This window comes from Cyclopterus lumpus, chromosome 22, assembly GCF_009769545.1.
Source record: "Cyclopterus lumpus isolate fCycLum1 chromosome 22, fCycLum1.pri, whole genome shotgun sequence".
Taxonomy (NCBI): Eukaryota; Metazoa; Chordata; class Actinopteri; order Perciformes; family Cyclopteridae; genus Cyclopterus; species Cyclopterus lumpus.
This window is the reverse complement of record NC_046987.1, coordinates 6888307-6913768: the sequence shown is the minus strand read 5'-3', so window position 1 is coordinate 6913768 and position 25462 is coordinate 6888307. Positions and strand designations below refer to the sequence as shown.

Sequence of the window (25462 nt, the reverse complement as noted above, 5' to 3'; positions counted from 1 at the left end):
TGATTCGCTCTCTGCATCGTAATTCACAAAAATAGAGCCCCGATATCTTGTTTAGGCTGCGTCACAGGCTGTGGAGTAGACGTTGGCAAAAAGAAAAATAACGAAACACTCTTTATCTGTAACCTCCATGACAGCCACATCACATGGATATCTGTAAGAGAGAATTTGCATGTTCCGTCTGTGTTTGCAAAGGATTCCTCCTCTAAAGACATACGGGTTTGGCGAGTTGGAACTTGTACAAACACCAAACATATCTGCTCCCCCCCTCTCCCCCTCCCCGGACCACCCTCTCCACCACCTACTGCAGAGACAGCGGAGCACGTTCTCCAACAGACTGCTTCAGCTCCGCTTCACGAGGACAGATACAGGAGAACATTCCTGATACAGGAGAACAGGAGAACATTCCTGATACAGGAGAACATTCCTGATACAGGAGAAGTTTCAAGTTCAAGTTTCAAGGTTTTATTTGCCATTTGTGCCAAGTTCAACAGTCCAGACGCATTGGAAATCTTGTGTAGGGCTCTCCGAGTCAACAGTTCAGAAATAACACTATAATAAGAAAGAAAAAGAAAAATACAAAATATGAAAGAAAACACTATACAGAAAGGTGGTACTATGTACAAGAACAAGAGAGGTGCTAATATGTACAGTTTGGGATACAGTTTTAAATGATATAGTTTTAAGTTATAATATGTCACATATTGCATGCACATGATAAGTGTAGCGAGGTAGTGTTGGGTTATTAAACATATTTCAATGGTTTTGTGTTGCCATCAGTCTGACTGTGGCAGGGAAGAAGCGTGTTCTATGGGTGATGATGCTGTCCGCTCTGCTGTGTCTCAGGTTGTATTAGCAGTGTTTGTGTCTGAGCAGAGAGTTAGCTGGGTGGAGTGAGTCTCTGATGATTCCCTCTGCTCTTTTCAGACAGCGCTGCACATACATAGAGTCCATGGAAGGACGTTTTGTCCCTATGATCCTCTCCGCAATCTTTATGACTCTCTGCAGAGCCTTCCTCTGTGCCTGTGTGGTGGTACTGTACCAGACGGTGAGGATGCTCTCTACCAGTCCTCTGGAGGCCTGGCTGAGAGGGCGACGGTTCAGACCAGCTTTCCTGAGCAGCCTGATGAAATAAAGCCTTTGCTGGGCTTTTTTCACAGTGGCTGTTAAGAGTCCAGCAGATCAGATGTAACCTGCAGTCCCAGGAATCTGTAGCTGTCGGCCCTCTCCACCTCAGTCCTTTTGATGATGAGAGGCTGTAGAGGGGGAGGATTCTTCCTGAAGTCCAGGATTATTTCTTTGGTCTTGTCTGTGTTGAGAATGAGGTTGTTCTCTTCTCCGTAGACAAGAATGTTGTTTACAATGGTCCTGTACCCTGACTTGCCCCCGCCCCCCTCCCTTGATGAACCCGAGGATGGTGGTGTCATCCGCGTATTTGATGAGGATGGTGTTGTCCTGGGTGGAGACACTGTCATGGGTGTACAGGGTGAAGAGTTTGGGGCTGAGGCAGCAGCCCTGTGGGGATCCATCCTGTGCAGACTGTGAGCTCAGCAGACACCTGTCCTCCCATTCTCACCAACTGTTACAGGAGAACATTCCTGTTACAGTAGAACATTCCTGTTACAGTAGAACATTCCTGCACACTGCAATTAGACTTTATAATAAATCACCTCAGGCCTGATCCTCCTCAAATTGACTCAACATCAATAACCCTCGCACCACTTATCTGTGAGAGAGAATTTGCATGTTCTGTCTGTGTTTGCAAAGGATTCCTCCTCTAAAGACATACGGGTTTGGCAGTTGGAACTTGTACAAACACCAAACATGTCTATTCAAGCTGATGGATGCTAAAAAAACAGCAGTTTGTGGAATCGGTTTATTTTCAATCATTCCATTAACGTTATGCAGAGAAATGTCAAATATGTGGCAAGACCTTGTAAATATAGTGAAAATGTGGGTTTTGCAAAACGGTTGGATCCCCCCTCTCCCATAGTTGCATGAGGAAGTGTCATTGAGCAAGACACTGAACCCCGGCCTAGTTGCTCCCCGGGCGCTTCACTGCAGCTCCTTAATAACTAAGGATGGGTCCATTATAGAGAAGAATTCCCCCATGGGGATCAATAAAAGTGTACATTTCTTTCTTTCATTAATTATGTATGTAGTCTGTGACAAAATGTTTCAATAATTAATGGCCTGTCTCTCCATCACTTTCAGTGGATGTACATTTCAATGTACACTTAACTCAACAAGGAAGATGGACGGCACTATTCACCCAGAAATACAGGAGTAGCTAAAGTTACAGAAACCTATGAAAAATATATAAACTATTTCAAAAGAGTGTTTTCTTTTGCTCACCTGCCTAAAGTGAGAAGTTACACAAATGAATGAAATTTACATGTTAAAAAACAGTGTGTATTATAACTATACTATATATTATGTACAGGTATTATGTACAGGGTTATTGCACCAGTATTGCTCCATACACTATGTGGAAACAACCTGTTTTGTTTAGTTGTGTCCAGCTGTTTTGTCTTACAGTGTTCTGTTATATTAGTAATATAATATAATACAGGGTGTACACAACCTGTTCTGCCTCTCAGATGTTCATATATTAGAGTTGCACTTCTGCCATCTTGCGGATGAATACAGCACAGGGTACAATCTGAGGATTTTACCTGAACATATAGAAATAGAATGATAGATTTTTCTGGCTCAACTTCTCATCCATACAAGGACATATTTCTGGCTCACCTGCCTGATGTGAGAAATGCAGACATGCTAAAGTTACACAAACCTATACAAAATATATAAACTATTTCAACGCTTACATTAAATTATTACAAGAGCACAAGATCTGAAACGTTATTATCTGATATTATCCTAAAATAAATCAGTCCATCACAGACCATTCAATCATTTTACAGATGTTGCACATAATGTTAGCTCCTCTGTACATTTTCAGTTTGAAGAAGAGAATATTATTATAGTCGTCCTATTTCAATTTAGGCCGGTGTCGTTTATGGCCAGATGAAGTGTTTTTCTGGTCTGTCTTTTGTCTGATAATCGATCCCACCTTGTCTAAACTTTGTTACGCTAAGCTCTGGCATGTATCACAAGACATGTAAACACATTTGGCCTCCTGCAAACGACATTGATTCACTCTCTGCATCTATCTATCTATCTATCTATCTATCTATCTATCTATCTATCTATCTATCTATCTATCTATCTATCTATCTATCTATCTATCATCAATGGTCAATTAGAGCAATACATGGCCTTGGAGCAATGACATGTATGACATCACAAAGTGCTACTGTAAGGAAACAAAGTCTTTCCCGAGTTTCATAACGAAAACTCAAACCTGATTTGTCTTTGACTTTGGCTCGTAAACGTGTTTGTGAAATCGGCACACGTTTAGTTCCAATCATTTGCATGTTCTCTCCCTTGCTCTCTGTTTGCAAAGGATCCCTCCTCTAAAGACATACAGGTTGGGCGAGTTGGAACTTGTACATAGAGCAAAAATGTTTTTGTGCATGGAGGTAACCAGAAGCCCCGATGTGTAAGCCTTGGTCATCTCACAGTATTATGCAATAATTTACTGCATCCAGGGCAGCATGAACAAAATGAAAGCTAATCAAAATGTTCTATTCATGTAGAGAGACAGCTCTTCTACGATCCCTCTCCCACCCTCTTTGTCTATCTGCCTATTGGTCTAACTATCACGTATGTCTGCCTGGATACTGTACTAAGCTGTGGTGGGTGAAGTTACCTGTTGCCGCAGGTGGAGCCATAGAGGAACATTACCTGCTGACAGCAGGAGCCTCAGGTGTTTGTAGGTATGATATAAGAACTGGAGCGCCTTCTTTTTTACTTCCATTTCCACCGACACTCAAAAGGGCCCTTTTCCAGCCGGAGAGGTAAGATTGAGATCTTCATATGCAAGTAACACCTCAATCAGGTGGATTTATGCTTTTGCATATTGTCCTATTGAAGAGGCAATTTCCAACAGTCTTATTGACGTTGTTACTTTTGAGACACTGACAACAGTATGAGGGGCTTGCACTCTTTCACTTCTCATGGGTCATTTTGACAGTAAAAGCCTCAGTTTCAAATGCTTTCATGTGTTTGATTTCCTGTTTTTTTATACTATTTGGGAAGCGTACTTCTACAACTACCAATACTAGTAGACGATGATGAATATGTTTTTTTTTCTTCGTTCCTTCGAGGGGAAATTGATGTGAGTGAACCACACAGCTCGTGTTCATGTTGTGGTCTATATTTTAAAGGAATGGAATGTAGTTTGGGTCAAATGCCTATTTCAAAGGCTCGTTTGACAACTTTACCTGTCAGGAAAGTTACCACATATGATGTAGGCTATTTCCTGCACAATATTTAATTGTGTGGTATATGAATTACACTATTATATTTATAAACATGGGTGCCTTCAGAATCCGTAAAAACATCAACAGTATGTTAAACTATGTCTAACTACAAAGTATTTGAACAACAAATTACAAATATGACCTTCCTATCGGAAATATAATCGCATATGTTGAAAAGATCCGGGATCATTTACCCCCAAGTCGACAACAACATCAACAACAACAACAACATAATGTTAGCTATCGACGGAAACAAAAAAGAATGAAACACCCAAACCACACAGCAATCGCCATTTACGGGGACACCAGGCAGTTAAGTTTCACATTCTTCAGATTTTAGAGTCAGGCGCCGCAGCTGCTCTCCACCGACTAGATGGCCCAGGGCATGATGGGAAACGTCTGGCTGTCGCACCATCAAAGAGCTGGTTGGCTCCTGGATTTGGCAACGGACACCACGTTTTGTTTTGTTGTAATGCTTAAGGCAAGATGCTTGGCTATTAGTGTCAGCTTTAATCTAGAGACATATCTTGTGTGGTTGATAATAATAAAGCAAGATGTAAATTAATATGTCAGGGAAGAGAGGGTGAAAGTGGCAGAACGTGCAGGAGATCACCTCTATGCACCTATACAAATGCAATATAAAAGTGTAAAAGGTCACTGCAGTGCTGCGAGCCACTAATGGTCAGTAGGAAGTTTAAATATAAATTTTTTTCTGGGTGTAGTCTTTCATTTTCAGTGTGCCAGCCATGGACCATTAGCTGGAGTTTATTATGCATGATGCAGATATCCAGCTCCTTTCATATCCCAAAGTCAACATTTTGCCCACGTTTCTTCTGCTGATGGTGTTTCTCCATCTTCAGACTTTTTTGGGGGGTGGTCCTTTTCAGTCTGTTGGTGTGATGTGTGATTCAGTGGTTCTGGTTTTGTCTTGAGCCAGCAACCTATAGGCTGTTCATAAAAACAATACTACAAACTGAGAAATTAGATTGGTAAGTGTTCCTGATTTATTGTGCTGAACATTTACCCTAAAATTGCATGCAGTAACAACAGACTGACTTTCTCCTCTTTGTCAAAAGAGATATGTCAAAGAAAGATAATACCTTAACATAAACAGACTTGTTTCTCCTTTCTAAGAAAGGAGGAACTGAAATGTACAGAGAATAAAAGAATACAGCTATGTGGTCGCCTCAATCTATTATACATTTTATACGTTCTCTTTCAAGAGTGTATTCCAAACACAAAGTGTCAGCTTTGTCAAGTGAATGAATCCTAAAACTGAAGCTCCTTTGCATGCAAATTATTAGTTCAGAATGTCTACGCATATCTTTTCACACCGTCTCTTGGTTATAACTATGTGGTTGAATCTGCTGTTTGCTCACCATAGTTATTAAGGAAAAAGGGGAATCAAACAGGTATTGATAAAGATGAATGTGTCAACTGAGTCTTTAGTATTCATAGAATTTTCATGACGAAGTAGCTTTTGATCTCCTTTTTCTGAACAGAGTTCCAACACCGTAGCAATGGCTCCACCGGGTGTGTGTATGAACATTATTAATGCCCGCAAAATGAAAGATGGCTTTGGGACCTTCGCCAACCCCGAGCGGTTCCTCAACCAAGACTACGAACAGCTGAAACAGTTCTGTCAAATCAAACTGGTGAGGTACATCGACGACATGTTCCCCCCTGACAGAAGGTCCATCGGCGAAGGGATACTGAGTCCTTCTGACCTGAAGCGAGTGGTGTGGATAAGACCATCAGTGAGTGTTTCATTTGAATCCTTGTTAATGTTTGGCAGGCTGGTACACCTAGCTTGTGTCATGAGTAGCAACTGTTGCATATTTTACAGTACTATCAAACCTTTCACAAAACCATCAGTTCATATTTTGGTTCAGTATTGATGTTAAAAATATTGCTTAATGCATTTTTCAGGATAAACAACAGAGGTCAGAGACAAACCTAACATTGCTGTAGTGTTTTGTTGTATTGCTATCTGCCATTTCGGAACATATTTAACATTTAACAATTGCTCTGTTTAAGAAACTGGTTCAAAATCCATGTTTTGAAGTTGCTGGGATCTCCAGGTTTGACTTTGGTCAAGGCATGGTTGGTAAGAAAATTGCTTCTTTTCACAAGTATGCATAAATTGTTGTTCCAGCAATGTCATTTTACAAGAACAGACAATTGGTAGAAGACAGACTAAAGGAGGTCATAGGAGATATTGTACCAATGCATTTTATTTATTCTTAATTAACTGTGTTATTGTTATCAATGGTTTGTAATCTGGAAACCCTGCTTAGCTTCCTGCCAACTCAATGATCATTTTTCACACAGGAGACTGCTGGTTTCTCTCAGCTATCGGAGCTCTGACGTTCCAAAATGTCATCCTTCAGCAAGTTGTTCCTCTTGATCAAAAATATGATGAGGACTCCTGCGGGCTGTTCCACTTCAGGGTAAATCATTGCGAGAAGTGTTGGTCAAGAAGTAGGTTCTGCTAAATAATAAATATCACATTTTAATATAACTCTCTTAATATTCTCTACTTTCTCAACCACTCAGTTCTGGAGATTTGGAAGATGGGTGGATGTCGTCATTGATGATAAGCTACCAACAATTGATGGCAGACTAATCTTCGTTCACTCCAAAGACCCGAATGAGTTCTGGCCTGCTTTGCTGGAGAAAGCCTATGCCAAGTATGAAAAAATAATGTCTTGTGCCATAAAATGCTTTTTTACATAGTGATATTTGGCTTTTTCTGACTATTTGTGAAAGTAATTTCACACCCAATTGTGTCAGAGTGTGTGGTTCCTACTCGGACATGAATGCGGGAACCCCTGCTGAGGCTTTGGTGGACTTCACTGGTGGTGTTCACATGTGTATTGATCTGCAAGAACCTCCCAAAGACCTCTGGGAACTGATGTGTAGAGCTGGCCAATCCAATTCACTGATGGGCTGTGGTACACCACAAGGGGTAAGCACGAACGTTCCTCACAAAACCATGCTGGTTCTTCTTGATTTGATTTGCTGAAACGTGTCATAAAAGCATCCTAAGGCTTAGATGATCCTAGTCAAAGTACATCATTACATGGTAATACAAAATGTTTTGCACTCCAGTTAGCAGCCTCAATCTTTGATGTTTGATAGATGGATGCTCGATAGGATGGCCTTTCTGGCTACCAATGTTTTTACTTACTTACATACTTAGTGCTGAGCATGCCTTTCTGGCTACAGACTCACAATAGGGAGGGAGACATCCTGCTGCTTAATTAATGTTAGCATTATTAATTGTAAAGTAAGTATGGCAAGGGGAAATTCGGGGAAATTTCACCATAAAGCATTAATGGTCTAAGAAAGCAGAGATGCATGCTGTTGGTCACAGTCTAAAAAAACAAAAAAATCTAAATATCATAAAGCGCTATGACTCAGTCTACATGCATTGTTGGTACAATAAGAAAGGGAAACAAATGGTCCAAAGGGCTTTGCTTCAAGTATTATCTCAAATTCCTGATATTTCAGTGTGTGCTGGAATATTCTAGTAAAACTACTATAAAACTAACAAAATATAAATAAAGAGTATGGTTAAAACCATTAGTCTTGTTGTAATTTTTTTACTGGTTATTTGTCTCTATGAACATTGTTGATTTTAATTGTCCAAACTGACCCCTAAATGGCTCCGCAGAATCACACTGGTCTAAGTCTGGTCTGGTCAATTTTGTGAATTAAACATTGGCATGATTTCATAATTATTCACGCTCCTTTGATAAATGCTGAGAGAAAGAGGTTCTCCTGAAATGAAAAGTGCTTGAGGCTTGTGACCTGTTAGCAAATATGTGATGGAAGATAGGTCAAGGTTTTGAATGGTTGCACTCTAATGACGCATTGAAGCAGTTCATCACGTTGTCATGTCACATAGTCATCCAGTTCATTTTGATTGAGTCAACAGTTCATTTTACAACATGTAAAAGACTTGTTGATGAACATTAATGATTCAGGAGGGAACATACAATTCAATTAAATTCAGTTTATTTAGTATAGCCCAATATCATAAATTACAAATTTGCCTCAGAGGGCTTTACAATCTGTACACATACGACATCCCTGTCCCAGGACCTCACATCGGATCAGGAAAAACTCCCCAAAAATAACCTTTCACAGGGAAAAAAGGGAAGAAACCTTCAGGAGAGCAACGAAGGAGGATTCCTCTCCCCGGATGGACAAAAAACAACAGATGTCATGTGTACAGAATTAACAGAGTTACAAAGTTACATAAACACATTCAAATGAATATGACAGAAATGTATGAATAATTAGTAGTAGGCATGGACCACGATCCAGACCTCCACAATCCATGAAACAGAAGGAGGTAGAGAGGAGGGGGTGCGGGGCGCATCAATGGACCCTACGAGACATGAAGTCACAAAGACTCCGGGGAGGAAGCAGAGTTAGTAAGGTGCAATGGAGAGATGTGATTCTTGTTTTTACAGTTCAACAATACCTTGTTTTTACAGGTCTTGTTGTAAACTGGTCATTATTTCATGTTAAGAATTTCATGATGTCGGAGGGTCAAATCAATATGTTTTTCATGTTTTTAAGTGGCATTAGTGTTTTTGTCACAATCATAAGCCTCTATATGCCTTTTTGTACTATTTCTATGTTTTCTCTAATACTCGTGCTGATGCTTATAAAAGAGTTTTATATAGAATCTTTGCTACATTTGTAATATTTTATCTGGAGCTGTTGTTGCCAATTATGTGTTCAAAGAGGTAAACAAATCAAATGTTGGTCTTCTTTAACTTAATTTATTTCATGGTTCAGGAAAATTTGCACTTTACCTGCAATGTTGTATGTTACCTGCAATGATAACATAAACGGTATCTATATCTTGTAGGATACATCTGCCAACACTGTGCTACCAAATGGAATTGTCCAAGGCCACGCCTACACTGTCACGGGAGTGAAGACGGTGAATTTGTTTTAAATGCATTGTACCGTATATATTTTACCAAATGCTAGCAGTCAGGATTTTAAGCTGGAAGCTTACGTTTGGTTAATTTATTGAGATTTAGGGTAATAAAGGCCTTTAGTTGGCCTCTACTGTATATTGGGAAATAACAATTGTGTTTTCTCTGGTAATTGCTGGTAAGATGATGAGCCAAGGGCAACCAGAAAACCTGGTGCGTTTGTGGAATCCCTGGGGCACAGGAGAGTGGACTGGAGACTGGAGTGATGAGTAAGAACGACCCCGAGTACAGTGACTGTTTCACATGGAGAAATGGCTCTGATTTGCTACCTCCGGACAATAGAACACTGAAATTATTTTCCAAAGACAGTATTGTATATTTTGGATGTATTCATTGTCACACACCTCTACAATTCTTCAGAATGCAAATATAATACCTTTCTCATTATTTTAAAATGGTTGTGCCAGTTAATGCCAAGTTTTGACAGGTCTTCTACATTGATATAGTACAATGGCATTGCTTTTCACATGAGCTACATTTACAATATTCAAAGTATCTTAGCTTCTGAACTTTAACCAAATTATTACTCGTCCAAACTCAGCAGACAAGTTAAAATGATGTATCCAGTTCGTGCTTGTGTCTCATACTGTCATCCACGTTATACTAGATGATTGCTGTGCACATTTTGAAGTATAATCCCCTCAGCTATATGTGGTTTTATGTTAACATGACAGCGTTTGGAACAGAGCTATGAAAAAATCTTTGGCTGACTCGTCTTCGCCGTTTGCTCACAACAGTTGTTGACCTTTTTAAGTTTTGGCGAGCAGAGTGTTGATGGACATTTAGATGACATTTAGCTTGCACCATATCCGTTAGCTTTTTCAAATTCATTGTGATGATGCCATAGAAACTATTAGTAATCACACAAATTAATCTGCCCAGTTTACACCTCTATATGTACCACACTACACCAAGATGTGCCAGATTTGTATCTGGTCTAAACCAACTGGCCTCACCCGTGTGCTCTTGGACCTGAGATTGTGCCCCCTTTTGGAAAAGTTACTTGCCTCTTATTAAAACAATATGGCCTCTCCTCTTTCTTCCCTGACAATTTGCATCTAAAGGTCGCCTTCATGGAACACTGTGAGTCCTCAAGATCGTGAGATGTGCCTTACAAAGAGGGATGATGGGGAGTTTTGGTAAGTATGCTCACATTTGGCAAAAGGCATTTTTGAAAACTCCAGATACAAAACGTTTTGTGATGTACTTATACAAATAAAAAGCAGCAACTGACACATATTTATTTGTTTTCTCAACAACTTTTGTGTAAAAATGTTCTTTGATTAGAACTTTATTTATACTAAAAAAGAAACAGGTTCTCCCGAAATGAAAAGTGCTTGAGGCTAGTGACATGTTGACACTGGAAGCAGTTCATCACTGGTCTAGTTGATGCAGCTGTCATATACTGACATCCAGTTCATTTTGATTGAGTCAACATATTTGAAATGTATTTTTTTAGAGCTAGATTGAAATTAATCTTGGCCAACACAACAATGTGTTATCTAAATGAATCCCCAATGTCAACAGGATGACCCTGAAGGACTTCTGTAGGTTCTACTCAGACCTTGACATCTGCTGCCTGTGTCCTGAATTCCTTGATGAGAACTCTTCATGCCATTGGAAGACCGCCTTCTATGACGGCCGATGGGTTGCAGGAACAACCGCTGGAGGATGCATGAATAACTTCGGTACTTGGTGCAAAACTGTCCCCTCAAAAGCTTTATGGAGACTGGAGCGTGACATTTTGAAAATATAGAGATTGTCAATGAGAGAAAAACTTGAAAAGAAAACACACACACTGTCCCCAACATGAATCTTTACATCCATCCATCATTGCTGTCAGTTTATTTCATTGATACATAGAAGAAGAATTGGGTTCAAACCTTTTTATAATGATGAACAGATTCACTTTTCTCTTAAAATGGTACGATGCTAAAATGTTTCCCTCTTTGCCTTCCAGACAGTTTCTGCACTAATCCACAGTACCGTGTCAAGATTGATGAATTACTCAGTAAATGTTCTACGAAACAGGGTGAGAAAAACATGCTGGTGTCTCTCATGCAAAAGCCTGACAAGAGAAACAGACGCCTCGTCCAAAATCTCCACATTGGATTCTCTGTGTTTGAGGTAAATTCTGCCCTTCATTGTTCTCCTCACAGTGCGACGACTACTATGGATATGTCATGCATAGATCGACATGGCAGGTGGCCGTTGAACGTATTCACATTAAATTAAAGCAACAATTTAACTGTTGTGTATAGGCTTAGTCACCCTGTGTATCAAATAGCAGGGCTAAATCAGAAAGTTAGCATATACATATATTTTAAACGACGCAATGAAACATCATGAAACATCTGTTCTCTAAGCCATTTTGAATGCAGCATATTCAAAGTCTCATATATTTACACATTTTTGACACTAACAAAAACTTTCTTTTCTTCTGATTTTTTCTAAGGTGACTGAAGAAGTAAGTAACATGTTCAGTCCAATCCTCTCCTCATACACAGTACATGACCGATTACATTGTGCCGCTATGATATAAACTGACATATGTATTCATTACAGTTCAAGGCACAGAGGGGGAAGTTCCCAGCCTCTTTCTTCAGCAGGCACACACCTGTTGGCCAAACAAAAACCTACATCAATGGGCGCGAGGTGATGGCCTTCCTGAGGCTGAAGCCTGGCGAATACCTGATTGTTCCATCCACCTTCAATCCCAACGAGACGGCCTCTTTCATCCTGACCATCATCTCCAAGGCAGAGACCCACGTCCAGTCAGTCACTCACAAATTAATCTTTAAAAGATCTCGTACAGCTAACCTATGTGACACACACCACATATTACCAGACTTTAAAGAAGAAGATTACTACAATTACTTACATTCCTTCTTAAAAAACAATCACATCATTTGACTAATTACCCAGGAGCAAAAGTAATGTGTCAAAGATGCCTTTAAACAAAGAGAGCAAAGTGATATTAACCCCTCCAACGAACTCCTGTTAAGACTACGAACAAGTCGATCCCCAAATGTTGAATTAAAGGAGCGTTAATAGGATTACCAAATCTCATGCAAATGTTACTGAATTTCAAATAGGAATGCCTTACATTATTTGTTACTGCAATGTGTTACTAAGTAAGTAAGTAAGTGTTACTAATTATGTGTTACTGCCTCAAGACATGTCCTGATGTCTCTTCCTCTTTCCTCTTAGTGATAATTCTGGTGGCCATGACCACGCACATGAAGATAGAGAAGAAGAGGTGTGCAAGATTTTTAAATATATAGACAATGGTCGTATCATTTTGGCATTACTGTTGTGTTACATGTTGGGTACTGGTGTTGATTGTATAGATAGAATATGACACAAAAATATTGAATGGTGCAGTAATTCATGTGGAGCTGAAAACACTTGGCAATCTTTTGCAGCACTCGAAATCCGAGAACGGAGGAGACGACGAAAACAAGAGAAACTTCTTCCGTCAGTACTCGGACAAGGTAAGTTGTGTTTCTTAAAGCAATAGTTCAACATTCTGTAAAATAAGCATCTTGCCTTGTTGCATTATCCGCCCGTGTAGATTTTGAAGAGTTATTGGTCCTCCTCACGAAATATGTCTCTACTGTATTTCCTATATTTGAGCAAAGTCATTCATAATGTTGGTGTTGTATTTTCTTCTTTGGGGGTTAATGCTCCATTGCATCAGGAATCTGCACATATTTATATCAATCTCAGGATGTGAAGCATGCTATGGTAACTAAGATTCAGACAACCAAATGTGAGCCAAATATGATTGTTTCCCTTCCATTTCCAGTATGAAGAAGTGGATGCTGAGTTGCTCCAGGACCTTCTCAATGAACGCATCCTGAAAGGTTGAGACTGTAAAACTCTACGAGCATAGGGCAACATATGAGCCAACGACATTTTCAAATAATCTTGTATCGCAACTGGTATGGCAAATTAAGCCTTGCTATTTTGCTTTTATTTTATTTTTTTCATTTAGGAGACTTGAAATCTGGGGGCTTCAGCCTTGATGCCTGTCGCAGCATGGTTGCTCTGATGGATGTATCCTCTTATGTCACATTCATTATGAATTGGTGTTTGAGTGTTTTTTTGGAGGAGGAATTTCTCCCAGGCATAAGACACATAAGTACATGTCAAAACCTGCCTGACCTTCTGGTGTGAAAACACCAGAAGGTCAGGCAGGTTTTTATAGATGGAACATGTCAGCTCAAGAAATTAAACCTTGCATACCTTAATGTTGGGTTAGACATCAACTACCGGCAAACTGAATGGTGAGGAATTTGTTCGTCTGTGGAAGAAGGTCGCCACGTACAAGGTAAAAAAGGGGACAGAGTGAAGGTTTAATCATTTCATAATAAAACAAAGATGACTAGGCATCTAGTAATTACGTCCATGTCTGTATGAGTTAATTCGTCTAACTCAGTGGTTCTCAAACTGAGGGGCGCGCCCCTGTCGTGGGGCGCAGTGGTATTACAGGTGGGGCGCAGGAGGAAATGCAAAAAGACCTTTTTTGAGAACTTCACATATTACAAAAGCTCAAAGTACACAGACATAAAACTAAGTCATTAATAAATACATGTTGAAATGCCTGTACCTTTGTGTACATGTTTACGTTTCGCCGTTAACAGGTTACACTTGTGCGACAGCCAAGATTATTGGCGACTCGCTGATTCTTGCCGTTTTGCCAAAAAAAAAAATCTCTATGAGATTGGCTTTTCCGCTGTTGCCCTTCAAAACAAGAGCTCTACATTGAGCATGAATTGAGATCGGCTTTTCCGCTGTTGCCCTTCAAAACAAGAGTTCTACATTGAGCATGAATTGAGAGTGGTTGTATCAAGCCTGCAACCCCGTTTAAAAAATATTTGTAGTGGAAAGCGGCTCATTGCAGCCACTAATACTTGACACACATATCTGCACTCATTTTGTTTTGCACAGGTTGCTCGTTATTGTTTTGGAAATGTATGCAGTGTAAAACTCTTTATTGCCAAATATTTGTTTAGTTTAGTTTTTCACAGGTTGCACTTATTGTTATTATATTAAAAAAGATATCCAGTGCAAAACAGGTTCATTGCAGTCCAAATAAGCTATTTCTCTGCCAGTGTGCTTTTTTGCACATGTATAACTTTATTTGCATTTCTCTAACAAAGTGATTGCACATTTGGTTTACTTGAAAGTGATTGCAATTTTCTTTATTCTATTATTTGAAAAAGCACAGATGGAGGAATCACAAAAATGTATTTCAATAAAAGGCCAGCATTTTGTTGGGGCCTTGGGGCATGAACATCTTTCTTCCTCCAAAGTGGTGCGTGACAGAAAAAGTTTGAGAACCACAGATCTAACTGTCAAAGCAGATTATGGTGCGTGCGGTCTTAAGGTTCTGAGGCGTTTTGCTTTGTGACGAGCTCAGACTTGTACGTAACTAATTGTCTTCTCCTTCACCAGGACATTTTCTTCCGTTCTGATGTATCACAAACAGGAACACTGTCACTGAGTGAGCTGAGGAACGCAATCATGGCTTCAGGTAGACAATCAACTACTTCCATTTGTCCACAATAGACAGAACTAAACCATCCAGGGATTGTTCTTATTTAAATCTTACGAATGGAAAACCATTGTATCAAACCAGTTGTCAGATATATAATGTGTGCACACAAGTGACAGCCGTAAGAATACACACATTTCACACCAATGGGTGTTCATAAAGATTTGTATCATGATAATGTATGGCCTTCCACACATGCATGTTGCTGTGCGTAAAGAAAAACATCTAACACATTACTCTAGCTGTGCCTGGTGGTCAGCGACCACAGAAGTCATTATTTATTTATATCACGAATGCACGAAACAAAACCCACACAAACCCACACAGTACAACAGCTGGTTGGTACCACCATGTGAACCACCAACTAGGGTTCGACATTCATATAAGGGTGAAACAAAGGCTGGTTTTGGTACAGGGTCTTCGAACTACATTGTATTAAATGCATTTTGGTGTATGCACATTTTCTGTTGCTGTGGAATGCAGCAGGAAATCTTAAAGGAAGGTTTAGTAAAGTTTGGGAAATGTTTTTGGCCAGATTTACAAACTTTAACTCCTAAAGTGGAATAAAAGTGCAGCACGCTTGTCTGTCAACAATATAAATACTCAACTGTACTTTAAATATGTGATCCCCTGCTTCTGTGTTTGAGTAACACTGATGATGAAAATGTCTTTACTTTTATTTTCACTTGTCGTAGAAAAGCACAGGTGCTTCTCATCACACTAACAATTCTGTTCCATTCATGCATCCTCGCTTAATGACATAGACAATAATCCTCAGATTAATCATGAATGAAAACAAGAGTTTGTTAAAATGTTGCCCTCTGTATGTATGTTGGTCAGGAACGAGGATGAACGATAACATTCTGAATTTGATTGCTCTGCGCTACGGGGCCTCCTCTGGAAACATAACGCTGGAAAACTTTATCAGTCTGGTCCTTCGTTTTGACAGCATGAACCGTAAGTATATTTGACAGTAGACAACACTAAAATCGACATAGGTACTTTTCTCAAAATGTTGTCCTTGACATTGAGTATCTTTTCGGTGTGATCAGCAAACTCTTTTAGCTCATTTTGAAGGTGTAGATCCAATTTACCCTGAAAGGACTGCAGAATATCACACTGTTAACACATTGCTCAATTTCACAGATCTGCATTTCCTGTTCCCTTATACTCCTAAATTGATATTGTAATCATGTTAGCATGTTGATGTTGGCATTAAATGCCTTCTGTCTTCGGATTCCCACTTCTTGCCTTTGCAGTTTCTGGCGTAATAAAGATTTGTGTCTTTCTCAATAGAAATCTTCAACCAGTTGTCCAATGGAACGAATTTGAGTCTTGACAAATCAGAGGTAGGCCAAGACAAGTAACAGAACGTTGTGAATTATTTTAATTTATTTCAAATTAAAAAAATGTAACTATTTCAAAATGTGCACTGCTGTTGATTTGATAAAGTAATGGAAATATTTTATTGAAGAAGAGAAGTCTGTGTTTCATACCATTCCCCCAGTATGTTGCACTAGAAGACTCGTCATTCATGGACTACACATTAAGCTTCTTGTGATGAAATGATCACGTTTAACCATAATAATCTATTCCTCCTTAATTTGCAGTGGCTGTACCTTTCGATGTACACCTAATCTGACAGAGAAGATGAACTGCAGGATTCATTTGGAATGACAGCAGCAGATGATGTGAAAGAAAATAAATACGAAAGGTGTACTTCTGCAAATGAGCTTTTACGTGGTATGAAATAAAAGGGCATTTAACTCTGCTAATGTTGGTGGTATAACAAAAACTGTGTCTTCATATATTCCTCCTACTTTGTTTTGCAACGGCTGCAATTTCCCCTGGAATAAGGTTTGATTGTATCTTATCATCCCAACCTGCGAGAGGCATCAATGTGCCCCAAGGCATCCAGTCTGCTGGATATCCAAAAGAAGATGAATTACCGTTTGCCAGACCGCCAGACGTGACAATACGTACCGAAATCTGACCTGAATGTTGTTGCTGTTGTTGTGTTTTCTGCTGTGTCTTGTAACAGCTAAGCAGCGGGCAACTGTGCTGACGGCAAAATAAGCATTGAATCCAACAAAACGCAACAGTTTAGGACTCTCATAAATGGATTGTTACATTTGGCACAAATGCTGCCAATAAGTGAAATACATGGTCTAACCTTACATCCAATTAAAAAATGAAAAAATAACCTATTTCACCTTCTTAAGACCTCTCTCTGATTTTCATTGGCCAGGTCATCATTGTAAATGAGAATTGGTTCTCAATTGATTTTACCTGGTTAAATAAAGGTCTAATAATGTGTGTGGTTTACTGCATTTTCTGTATTGTAAAGGTTTTTTTTTTCTTCTTTTTGCTACGTTAACGTCAGTCAGTCCACCATTGACTATTACCACAACAACTGAATGGGTTGATATTTGTTACAAACATAATGGTGCCTAGAGGATACTGACGTTGATGATCCCCAGGCTTTTTCTCGTGGGGCACCAGAAGGTTTGAATGTTGTGTTTCTGAGTGTTATGTCCCAACAACAAATCGATGGCCATAAAATTCAGGTCACACATGCATGTTCCCCTCTGGAGGAATTGTATTTACTTTAGTGATCCCACAACTTTTCATCTGGCCTCCAGATCATGTAAAATGTGTTGTCCAATACAATAAATATTGTTTTCATTTATTAATACAGTGTTTAGGTTATTTTGTTATTTTTCATACATTTTTCTATGAATGACCTGCAACACAACTGACCAGTGCCCCTGTGCAAGGCCCTGCGGTATTCTTGGTTATGGTTAAGAAAATATTTGGGTTAAAATTACTACGAAAGTGACTTTACGTAAGTACGACCTCCTCCGTAAATGGACTGTGCTGCTCTTTGTACTACGTCACTTGTAAAGGTTATACCTGCTAAATGTTAGCATGGACATTGTGAGCTAATTAGCATGCTAACATTAGCATTTCACAAATCCCTTTGTATTTTACAAAATAAATACATTATCCAGTCTTTCATAACTTACAAATGCCTTGCAGATATCTCAAAGCATGTTTTCCCGATAGCGACATAAATCTGGCATATACACAATCACAATTTTATAGTGTAGAGACGTGTAGTTAATTGTCCACATAGAGGGCAGGATTAAAACACGTTTTGTTCGTTACTGAGGTCCACATTTAAGAGGCACTATGTTTTTCTTTTTCACTGTACTCTGCCACTTTGGAGAATTTTAGTACTATTGGATTTGATAGTGATAGATAAAATCCATAAGAATCAGGACATTTCATTTGTTAAATTTCTTTACATCAGCTCCAAGAGACAGTCAATCAAACACACACACATTAGATATTTTGTAGTATGTGTTTATTGATTTGATATATATAATGCAGTTTAACTTGTAATAATATATAATACAGTTAAATTAAGATTCATTTTAAATTCATAAAAATGGAACATACATGTTATTATTGACAGTGCTTAATTAAAATAAATCCCAGATTATAATCCAGATCACCATTTAAAACAAAACTAATTACTGTCATTGTTTAATTACATAGTTTTACAACATGAAGGGATAGACTGAAGCAGAGGTTAAACAGTTGCAATAAAACAATTTTCTTGAGGCATTGATAAATAACAGGTGCATGAATCACACATCCAAGATGTTAGCATTATTAAAAAAAAATAATTGAATAGTTACTGATTAGTTATTAATATGATTAGGAAATCACTAGTCTATTTAGACTGGTTGTTGGAGAATTTGCAGCAGAGTTGTCAGCAGAGCTGCCACACATATGGATGTTAGGTATCTTCCAAGCTGTGCTAGAAAGCAAAGAAAAAACAAACATTTATAGTATAATTACATTTAATACAGATGCAGAATCATATTCTAAATGGTTCTTGTCATTTTTCACATGGTTAAAAAACAAACAAAGCAAGGATTATGCAACTAAAACTAAAACGTGTAAATTCAGGCAGCAGATCGCAGCAGTGTTACTTCATCTGCTGTAAATCAATTAACCATTAATAATAACATGTGTGTGTGCGCGCGCGCTTGTGTGTGTGTGTGTGTGTGGCTTGACAAATGGTTTGAAGTTGTAGACTTTTTTGATAACCATCAAAGTAGAGCTGCTATAATCTCAAATGCTCTCATTCCAGATAATGCCACTACTTTAGGAGAAAAGGTCAAAATATGTACCTTCATATACCTTCTGTGTTGGTTCCAGCTGATGTTGCAGCGGTTGCAGCGGTTGCAGCGGTTGCAGCGGTTGCAGCGGTTGCAGCGGTTGCAGCGGTTGCAGCGGTTGCGGCAGTGCTGGCGGCAGTGCTTGCGGCAGTGCTGGCGGCAGTGCTTGCGGCAGTGCTGGCGGCAGTGCTGGCGGCAGTGCTTGCGGCAGTGCTGGCGGCAGTGCTGGCGGCAGTGCTGGCGGCAGTGCTGGCGGCAGCGGTTGTGACAGCATTTGTGCTGCTGCTAGGGCTGGAAGTGGTCGTGTTGGTTTTGTCGCTGGTTAGGCCCACACCCAATGTGTCCAGGTCTGCTTGCGTTTGGTTGTTTATCCAGGACTGAACTATGGTAGCGTTCTCGAACGTCTTCAGATCTTGTAGATGGGTACCCATGAGGCTTTTCACATTGTTCACAGTCAAATCCTGCACATTACAAATGAAACAGTGTGGAGATTGGTCTGAATGTTTAAACATATAAGCAACCGTCAAAATATTGAATTTAAAAGGAGTTGCTTAATTTCGGTAATTTTTGGTATAAACCGTTTTCATAACATGTTCAAAAATGCATATTCTTGAAAAAGTCATCTGCCATTGATGGGCTCTCCACAACCATTAATGGAATAGATAGATGAGAAAATCAATACCACCCTCTTTATTTACATCTCATTCCCTGCAAGAAACAAAATATTCATATTTCTCTAAATGTCATAAATATTCCTTTAATACCTTGGTATTAAAGCCGTCTCGGCTCAATTGACGTATATTCTCAACAAAACTACTACATAGATGTCTACCACACTATATGTCCAAAAACCGTTCTGTTGTCAACTCTAGTATCCTTACGGTGATCACGTTAGAATCCAGACTCTGGAAAATGTCGACGCTCATGCTGATGTTCAGGTTTGACAGTGCTCGTACATCTGTCAGAGGTGCCCCACCTATCAGAGTAGAGCGGAAAACAGGAGATGAGAGAGCAGTTTCACGAGTGAGAGAAACAGCCGAAAAGACCGGTAACTCTTACCTAGATAGGGAGTTATCAAATTGTAATAGCCGGGATGCTGTGAGCTGAAGGACGTATTACTGATGTCATACAGGACTTTCTTCTGCTCCGATGAACATGATGTCACATTCAGTGGTTTGGCACTTCTGACAAGGTTCAAGGAGACAGTAACATACAGTGTTTAGTCTGTATCATCACTCGCGGGGGTCATGTTAAGGCATCTTTAAGCTACAACCCACCTCATACTATCTGGGGTGATGGTCCTCAGTGTACTGGTGTCTAGCGAGCACAGGTTGGAGTCAATATTGTTTAACTCAATGCTTCCCAGGGAGTTCCCAGAAGTGTTCAGATACTTGGTGATGATTGCTTTGCTCTAAACAACATTAAAGATGATACAGGAAGTGAACAAATGTAGACAGATAAGACAGTTTTACGATTCATAATTCAGACATTTTGGCCCTCTTCATTGTACCTTTGCTGTCTCCCATGATCCATCATCAGCTTTCATGAGTGCTGCCAAGGTGTCAACTTTGGTGACGTTCCACTTGGAGATGTCTTCAAGTGATGCCACACGAGACACTGAGGCGAGCGACTGGACTTGCTCATCGGAAACACCCGATGGGAATGCCTGGAAGAATAGAGAATGAGGAGTAACACATGGCGGTGAGTTGAAATAAAAATGAAATCATGTAAATAATAACCTCACCGAATTTCCTTATGAATACATTAATCCAAACAACGTTTACCAGTGCCCCGTCACATGACAGCTGCTGTACCACAATAACCTCTAAATTGATAAACCCATTCACAAATAACAACTGAAAACAACCAGGTAATACAATAAATATGTCTCAAAAAAAGTGAGACACATTCTGATATATTCCTATAACAATCCCTGTCTAGTTATTTCTCAAGATTTCTCTATTTGTTTCGAAAAACTCCATTACACACATCTAAATACTGTCTGCCTCATACTAAGCAACCATTTCATACACAAAAATGACCTGGTTGAGCTTCTTCAGAATGATTTTCTGGAAGTCATTGTCGTCCACTTTGGTGCAGATAGAGTTGATGTTGTCCTTCAGGAAAGAGATGTCTAGGCAGAGGTCAAATTGCGTCTGATCGTAGCCAAAGGGGAAGGAATTGTCGCCGACGGTCACCTGGGTTATGTTGCCCACAGTGCAGCCTTGAAGATGATTGACCAATGTGAAGAGAAAAAAAGTAAATGGGTGTTAGACACAACGAGTGTATCAATTTGCTTAATGGCATTCTATAAAATTCCCACAAACACATACAAATGCTCACCAGTTTTGCTAAATAATGTACGGTTTCAACATCTGCAAAGTAAGAAACAATACCACTGTGGCTTTTTTGCCGCTTTTATCTTTACCTGCTCCTCTTTTCAGCCTGAAAGAGCTGCACTGTTGAAACAGCCTCTTGAGCTTGTTCTTCTTTGTCTTTTTGTTCCTCAGTTGGGGCATAAAGGTTTTCAGGAACCTTTTCTTTGTTCCCTGCAAAAAAGTAATTGTTTTTCATTTAGGTGTCTCTCTGAAATTCCTTCAAAATCACGAGATTAAATAAATAGAATCAGTCTAATTAGCATAAAGAAACAGGTAAAGATGGAACACATACTGCTTTGAGCTGGCCCCATATGTTTCTGGTAAAATATAGAGGCAGGCTACCAAGATCCTTCAGTGTTTTCTTTTTCCAGGTGCGGACCTTCCTGAAAAACAGATGAGAGTATGATATTAGTATTGAGTTTGGCTTTCTACCTCGATACCCACTTGGTAACAGGAGTTGAGCTGGGTGGTGTTAGAGGTTTTAAGAGACACTCCAGATTAATTTACTTATATGAAAGTTAAACATGACAATTAACATTAGTCTTTTTTGGTATTTGACAACCACTAATAAATAAAATATGAAGTCCAGTAAAAATGCACTTTGGACAAGTATACATCTGGACAGGAAAGTGAAAGAAAACTGCCTTGTTAGACATTGTATTGCCAACAAAGCCAATGAAAACACCAAAACCGAATCTGTTCTGTCCGACTCTTAATACTTTCTGACTATGTGGCACTCAGTCCCAAGTTCATTTGTCCATTTAATACTAAAATCTGAAAATTAAATATATATATATAAATATATAAAGTTTCAATTTTAAAATAATAATTTCTGAAAACGGCTAGGCACTATAGTTTCTAACAAAAGCTATACAAAATATATTCTATTTTCAGCATTTGTTAATGAGTATCAACTCTAGTAAAAGGTAGTGAGTATCTGTTGGATTGATTCATGGTAATGAATGAACATGTCTCAGAACAGTGTGGCTCACTGATGTTCATTTAAATATTTCCTGGAGGACAATGGTGTTTGATGGCACAGAGTAATAAGGCTAATCAGGTTTTGGACACAGACAATATGTGTTGGTGAGTTCAATTCATTTGGTCGTTTCATGGGATTTGCTGACATTGCAAACAATAAGAAGAATACAGAATATTACCACCCTTATTCTTTAATTTGAAGCCTAAATAGCTATTTATTAATCAAATTATTGTACCCGTATTTTGTTTTCCCAGACATCAGCACCGTCTCTATGGCAGCCACCTGGCTGTCAGACAAGTCCTTGCAGGCTTTGAGTTTTTCCAGAATTAGATGATCAGCGTTCTGGATGTAAGAACCGTCCAGAGTGCAGGCCATGTTCCCTATGACCTCCACATTGCCTCTGCTCAGATTCACACCACTTATACCCTAGACGGTTGAAAACACAGTATGTAATTGAAAAAATGTACCATGTCAGTCTAACTGGTGGTAACACTTACAGTATATGGGAAATTACCCCTCCTTTTCAAGCCATAATGTGAATGTTGTTTACTTCCTCATACATTTTAACAGTACTCATCTGAAACTTTTTCATTGATGCATGTATACATTTGTTGGTATATCTAAATTGTCTACTGTTCAAGATTGAAGCTGCTTTAGATGTTTTTTTTTACGTTATATTTTTGCTATTCATTCTTCCAGCCTACCCTATGACCCTTAGCTAAACTAAAGCAAACCTTCATTTGAATGACACTCACCAAGCAGGTCCTGGCTTCATTGAGTAGCAGCGAGGCCTTGTTCAAAACGGAGGAGGCCACAGAGAAGTCTGCAGTACCCACTGCGGTAAAGTATGACCTGCAGTTGGCACTGTTAACATCTTTGCTGCTGTAATAAGCAGGTATAGAAGGAACATCAATGAGCACATTTATACCATTTGAAATCGCAGGCACATTGTGAGGCCATTCCAAAAGAGATGCATGGAGACAGACTCACTTAATGAAGAGAAGCATGTCTGAGGGATACTCTGTGAAGTTCTGGGAGAGGTCTTCTTTGATCAGGTTGGACATGCACATAAGCTGTAAAAAAATGATACATGTACTTTTAAACGACTCCATAACACAATATAATTTTTTATACATCCACTTTATCTTAATTATGAACTTCAGTTAAAGGGCTTAATTTAAAATATCTTAGTTTCAGATAGATTTCATTTGAATGTACCTGTGATTCTTTCAGCTCCACCTTCTTCCTGCCTTTCCTCGGCCTACAGGCACGGACCATCCCCCGGATCCTATTTTTACCCATTCTGTGAACTGATGTGCACGTGAAGCCTTGCAGAACAGACGGACTAAGCCTTTGGGGATCGTGGAAAAATCACAAAACAGGTTAATGGATCGTGACAAATCTTTCCATGGGGAAAAGAATATGTTGTGGGGCTTGTTCGCTTACTCTTCGGTGTTTAAGTCTGTTCCATCCAATCCTCCAAAAAACATTGCGGCCTAGAAGATAGACAGATAAAAAACGGAATTATTAAACTCTTCACAGCAATTTAAGTGTTTTTTCTTTACCTTTAGCTTTAGTCTGATATCTAAAAGTCTTTGGGTTGTTGATGAGTATCTTTGGGATGGCACCTGATAATCTTATTGGTTTCCGTGAGAAGTCACACCCTGTGCTTAATGTACATTCTGGCACGACACTGGAATATCTGTAGCTTCAGTCTGAATATATCGGCAAAACCTTTAACAATTTACTCTGTTCTGTGTTTAAAGCCACATACTGACCTGATCGCTTGTCCATTCCTTTTTGTTAATCGCACTGATGTTCAAAGTGTCCGTAGAGAATACCAGCAGGGACGATGGAATCTTAGTTGCCATAGCATCAGGGATATTCTGCACCACGCTGGTTGCACTTGAGTTCAGAGAAATGATCTACCAGGGAATAAAATAGAGTTAAAACCCCAATCAGAAATCATCTAAAAGTTCCTGTAAGTGAGTATAAAACATGTGCTACGTTTTGAGGTTCTTGAATGCTGATTCTGCATTCACCCACATGTATATCAACCGGGAATGTGTAACACATCATAATAAAAATACACATAAAACTTCCAAAAATGCTGAGAAGAGCACCGTGAGCACCAAGCGGTATGTATAGCGGTATGTATAGCGGTATGTATAGCGGTATGTATAGCGGTATGTATAGTGTATAGCACTTGGTGGCGTGGTGTTTACTTTTTCTGTATAACAATACAGTAGAATATGCATCCTAGTGTCAAGTGTGTTTTCATCTTAATCTTAGATCAGCAATGGCTGCCGTGAAGTTGTACCTTTTGGACGAAGGTCTCTTGGACGACTGTGGTGGCTGTCAGCATGTTGGAAACAAAGGTGCTGCTCTGGGAGACGGCGGATAGCTCAGACGCTGGGATTGCTTCAATTGACGCTGCAGGAACTCCAGCAATCAGTGTGCCGAGAGATATCAGGGCGGATGCATTGTTGATCTGTTGGATACATTTGCATTCATCAAAGTCATGGTCAGTAAAGTATGTCAGGGTAATTTCATGAAACCACGCTGAACCAAATACAGAACAATGCTCGGCACATGCTTCGAAGCATTGAATACATCACATGATTATCAGCCGTGTTTAGTAAGGCCTTTACCATGAAGCCTGAGGCAGTCATGGCTTGGATGATTGTGGTGGACTGCTCCTGGTTCCAGGAGCTGACTTCCCCCAGGGTGGCCAAAGAGGAAATCAGCACTGACGGAGGAACTGAAGAGATCTGGCCGTTGGTCAGACCTGCGGTGGCACTGCCCAGGGTCGCAAACGTTGTTGCTGTGAAGGTCGGGATGTTGGATGCCAGAGCAGCAGCCACCTTTACAATAGAACACACCCGGTTACAAAAAATATCAACTAAGGACACTTTTCTTTAGTTTAAATGATATGGCAGAGAAAGATGTGAA

At 39.5% G+C, this 25462-nt stretch overlaps 2 protein-coding genes across 2 annotated transcripts in view; one reads left to right on the top strand and one right to left on the bottom strand.

The window, feature by feature from the left end:
* Window positions 1-3728: 3728 nt before the first annotated feature.
* Window positions 3729-16740, top strand: zgc:136872 (uncharacterized protein LOC678524 homolog). Its single transcript, XM_034525631.1, has 22 exons — window positions 3729-3917; window positions 5885-6139; window positions 6420-6489; window positions 6714-6832; window positions 6939-7072; window positions 7176-7350; window positions 9268-9342; window positions 9524-9609; window positions 10465-10539; window positions 10928-11088; window positions 11361-11527; window positions 11856-11867; window positions 11966-12174; window positions 12611-12659; window positions 12826-12894; window positions 13209-13266; window positions 13398-13459; window positions 13665-13733; window positions 14861-14939; window positions 15801-15917; window positions 16257-16309; window positions 16571-16740. The coding sequence occupies exons 2-22, from the start codon at window positions 5903-5905 to the stop codon at window positions 16595-16597; spliced, it is 2103 nt and encodes a 700-aa protein (XP_034381522.1). The 5' UTR covers window positions 3729-3917; window positions 5885-5902; the 3' UTR covers window positions 16598-16740.
* Window positions 16741-18352: 1612 nt separating this feature from the next.
* The window catches only part of LOC117751551, a 51818-nt gene continuing 44708 nt past the window's right edge, over window positions 18353-25462 (bottom strand). Inside the window, exons 166-182 of the mRNA XM_034563471.1 lie at window positions 25162-25374; window positions 24831-25001; window positions 24289-24435; window positions 23957-24006; window positions 23729-23861; window positions 23501-23583; window positions 23266-23392; window positions 22746-22936; window positions 21821-21911; window positions 21579-21699; window positions 21193-21374; window positions 20661-20816; window positions 20428-20561; window positions 20210-20334; window positions 20032-20126; window positions 19173-19611; window positions 18353-18786 (exon numbers count right to left, since the gene is read on the bottom strand). Of these exons, the coding sequence (XP_034419362.1) occupies window positions 18704-18786; window positions 19173-19611; window positions 20032-20126; window positions 20210-20334; window positions 20428-20561; window positions 20661-20816; window positions 21193-21374; window positions 21579-21699; window positions 21821-21911; window positions 22746-22936; window positions 23266-23392; window positions 23501-23583; window positions 23729-23861; window positions 23957-24006; window positions 24289-24435; window positions 24831-25001; window positions 25162-25374 (2541 nt within the window). The 3' untranslated portion in view covers window positions 18353-18703. The remainder of the gene's footprint in view (window positions 18787-19172; window positions 19612-20031; window positions 20127-20209; window positions 20335-20427; window positions 20562-20660; window positions 20817-21192; window positions 21375-21578; window positions 21700-21820; window positions 21912-22745; window positions 22937-23265; window positions 23393-23500; window positions 23584-23728; window positions 23862-23956; window positions 24007-24288; window positions 24436-24830; window positions 25002-25161; window positions 25375-25462) is intronic.

What these genes read in the sequence shown, in the direction of transcription:
- zgc:136872 (XM_034525631.1), top strand. Translation starts at nt 5,903, where the DNA reads ATGGCTCCACCGGGTGTGTGTATGAACATTATTAATGCCCGCAAAATG. An exon ending in ACTGGAGACTGGAGTGATGA is followed by an intron (nt 9,610 to 10,464) that starts GTAAGAACGACC and finishes TTGCATCTAAAG; the next exon opens with GTCGCCTTCATGGAACACTG. An exon ending in GCATGGTTGCTCTGATGGAT is followed by an intron (nt 13,460 to 13,664) that starts GTATCCTCTTAT and finishes ATGTTGGGTTAG; the next exon opens with ACATCAACTACCGGCAAACT.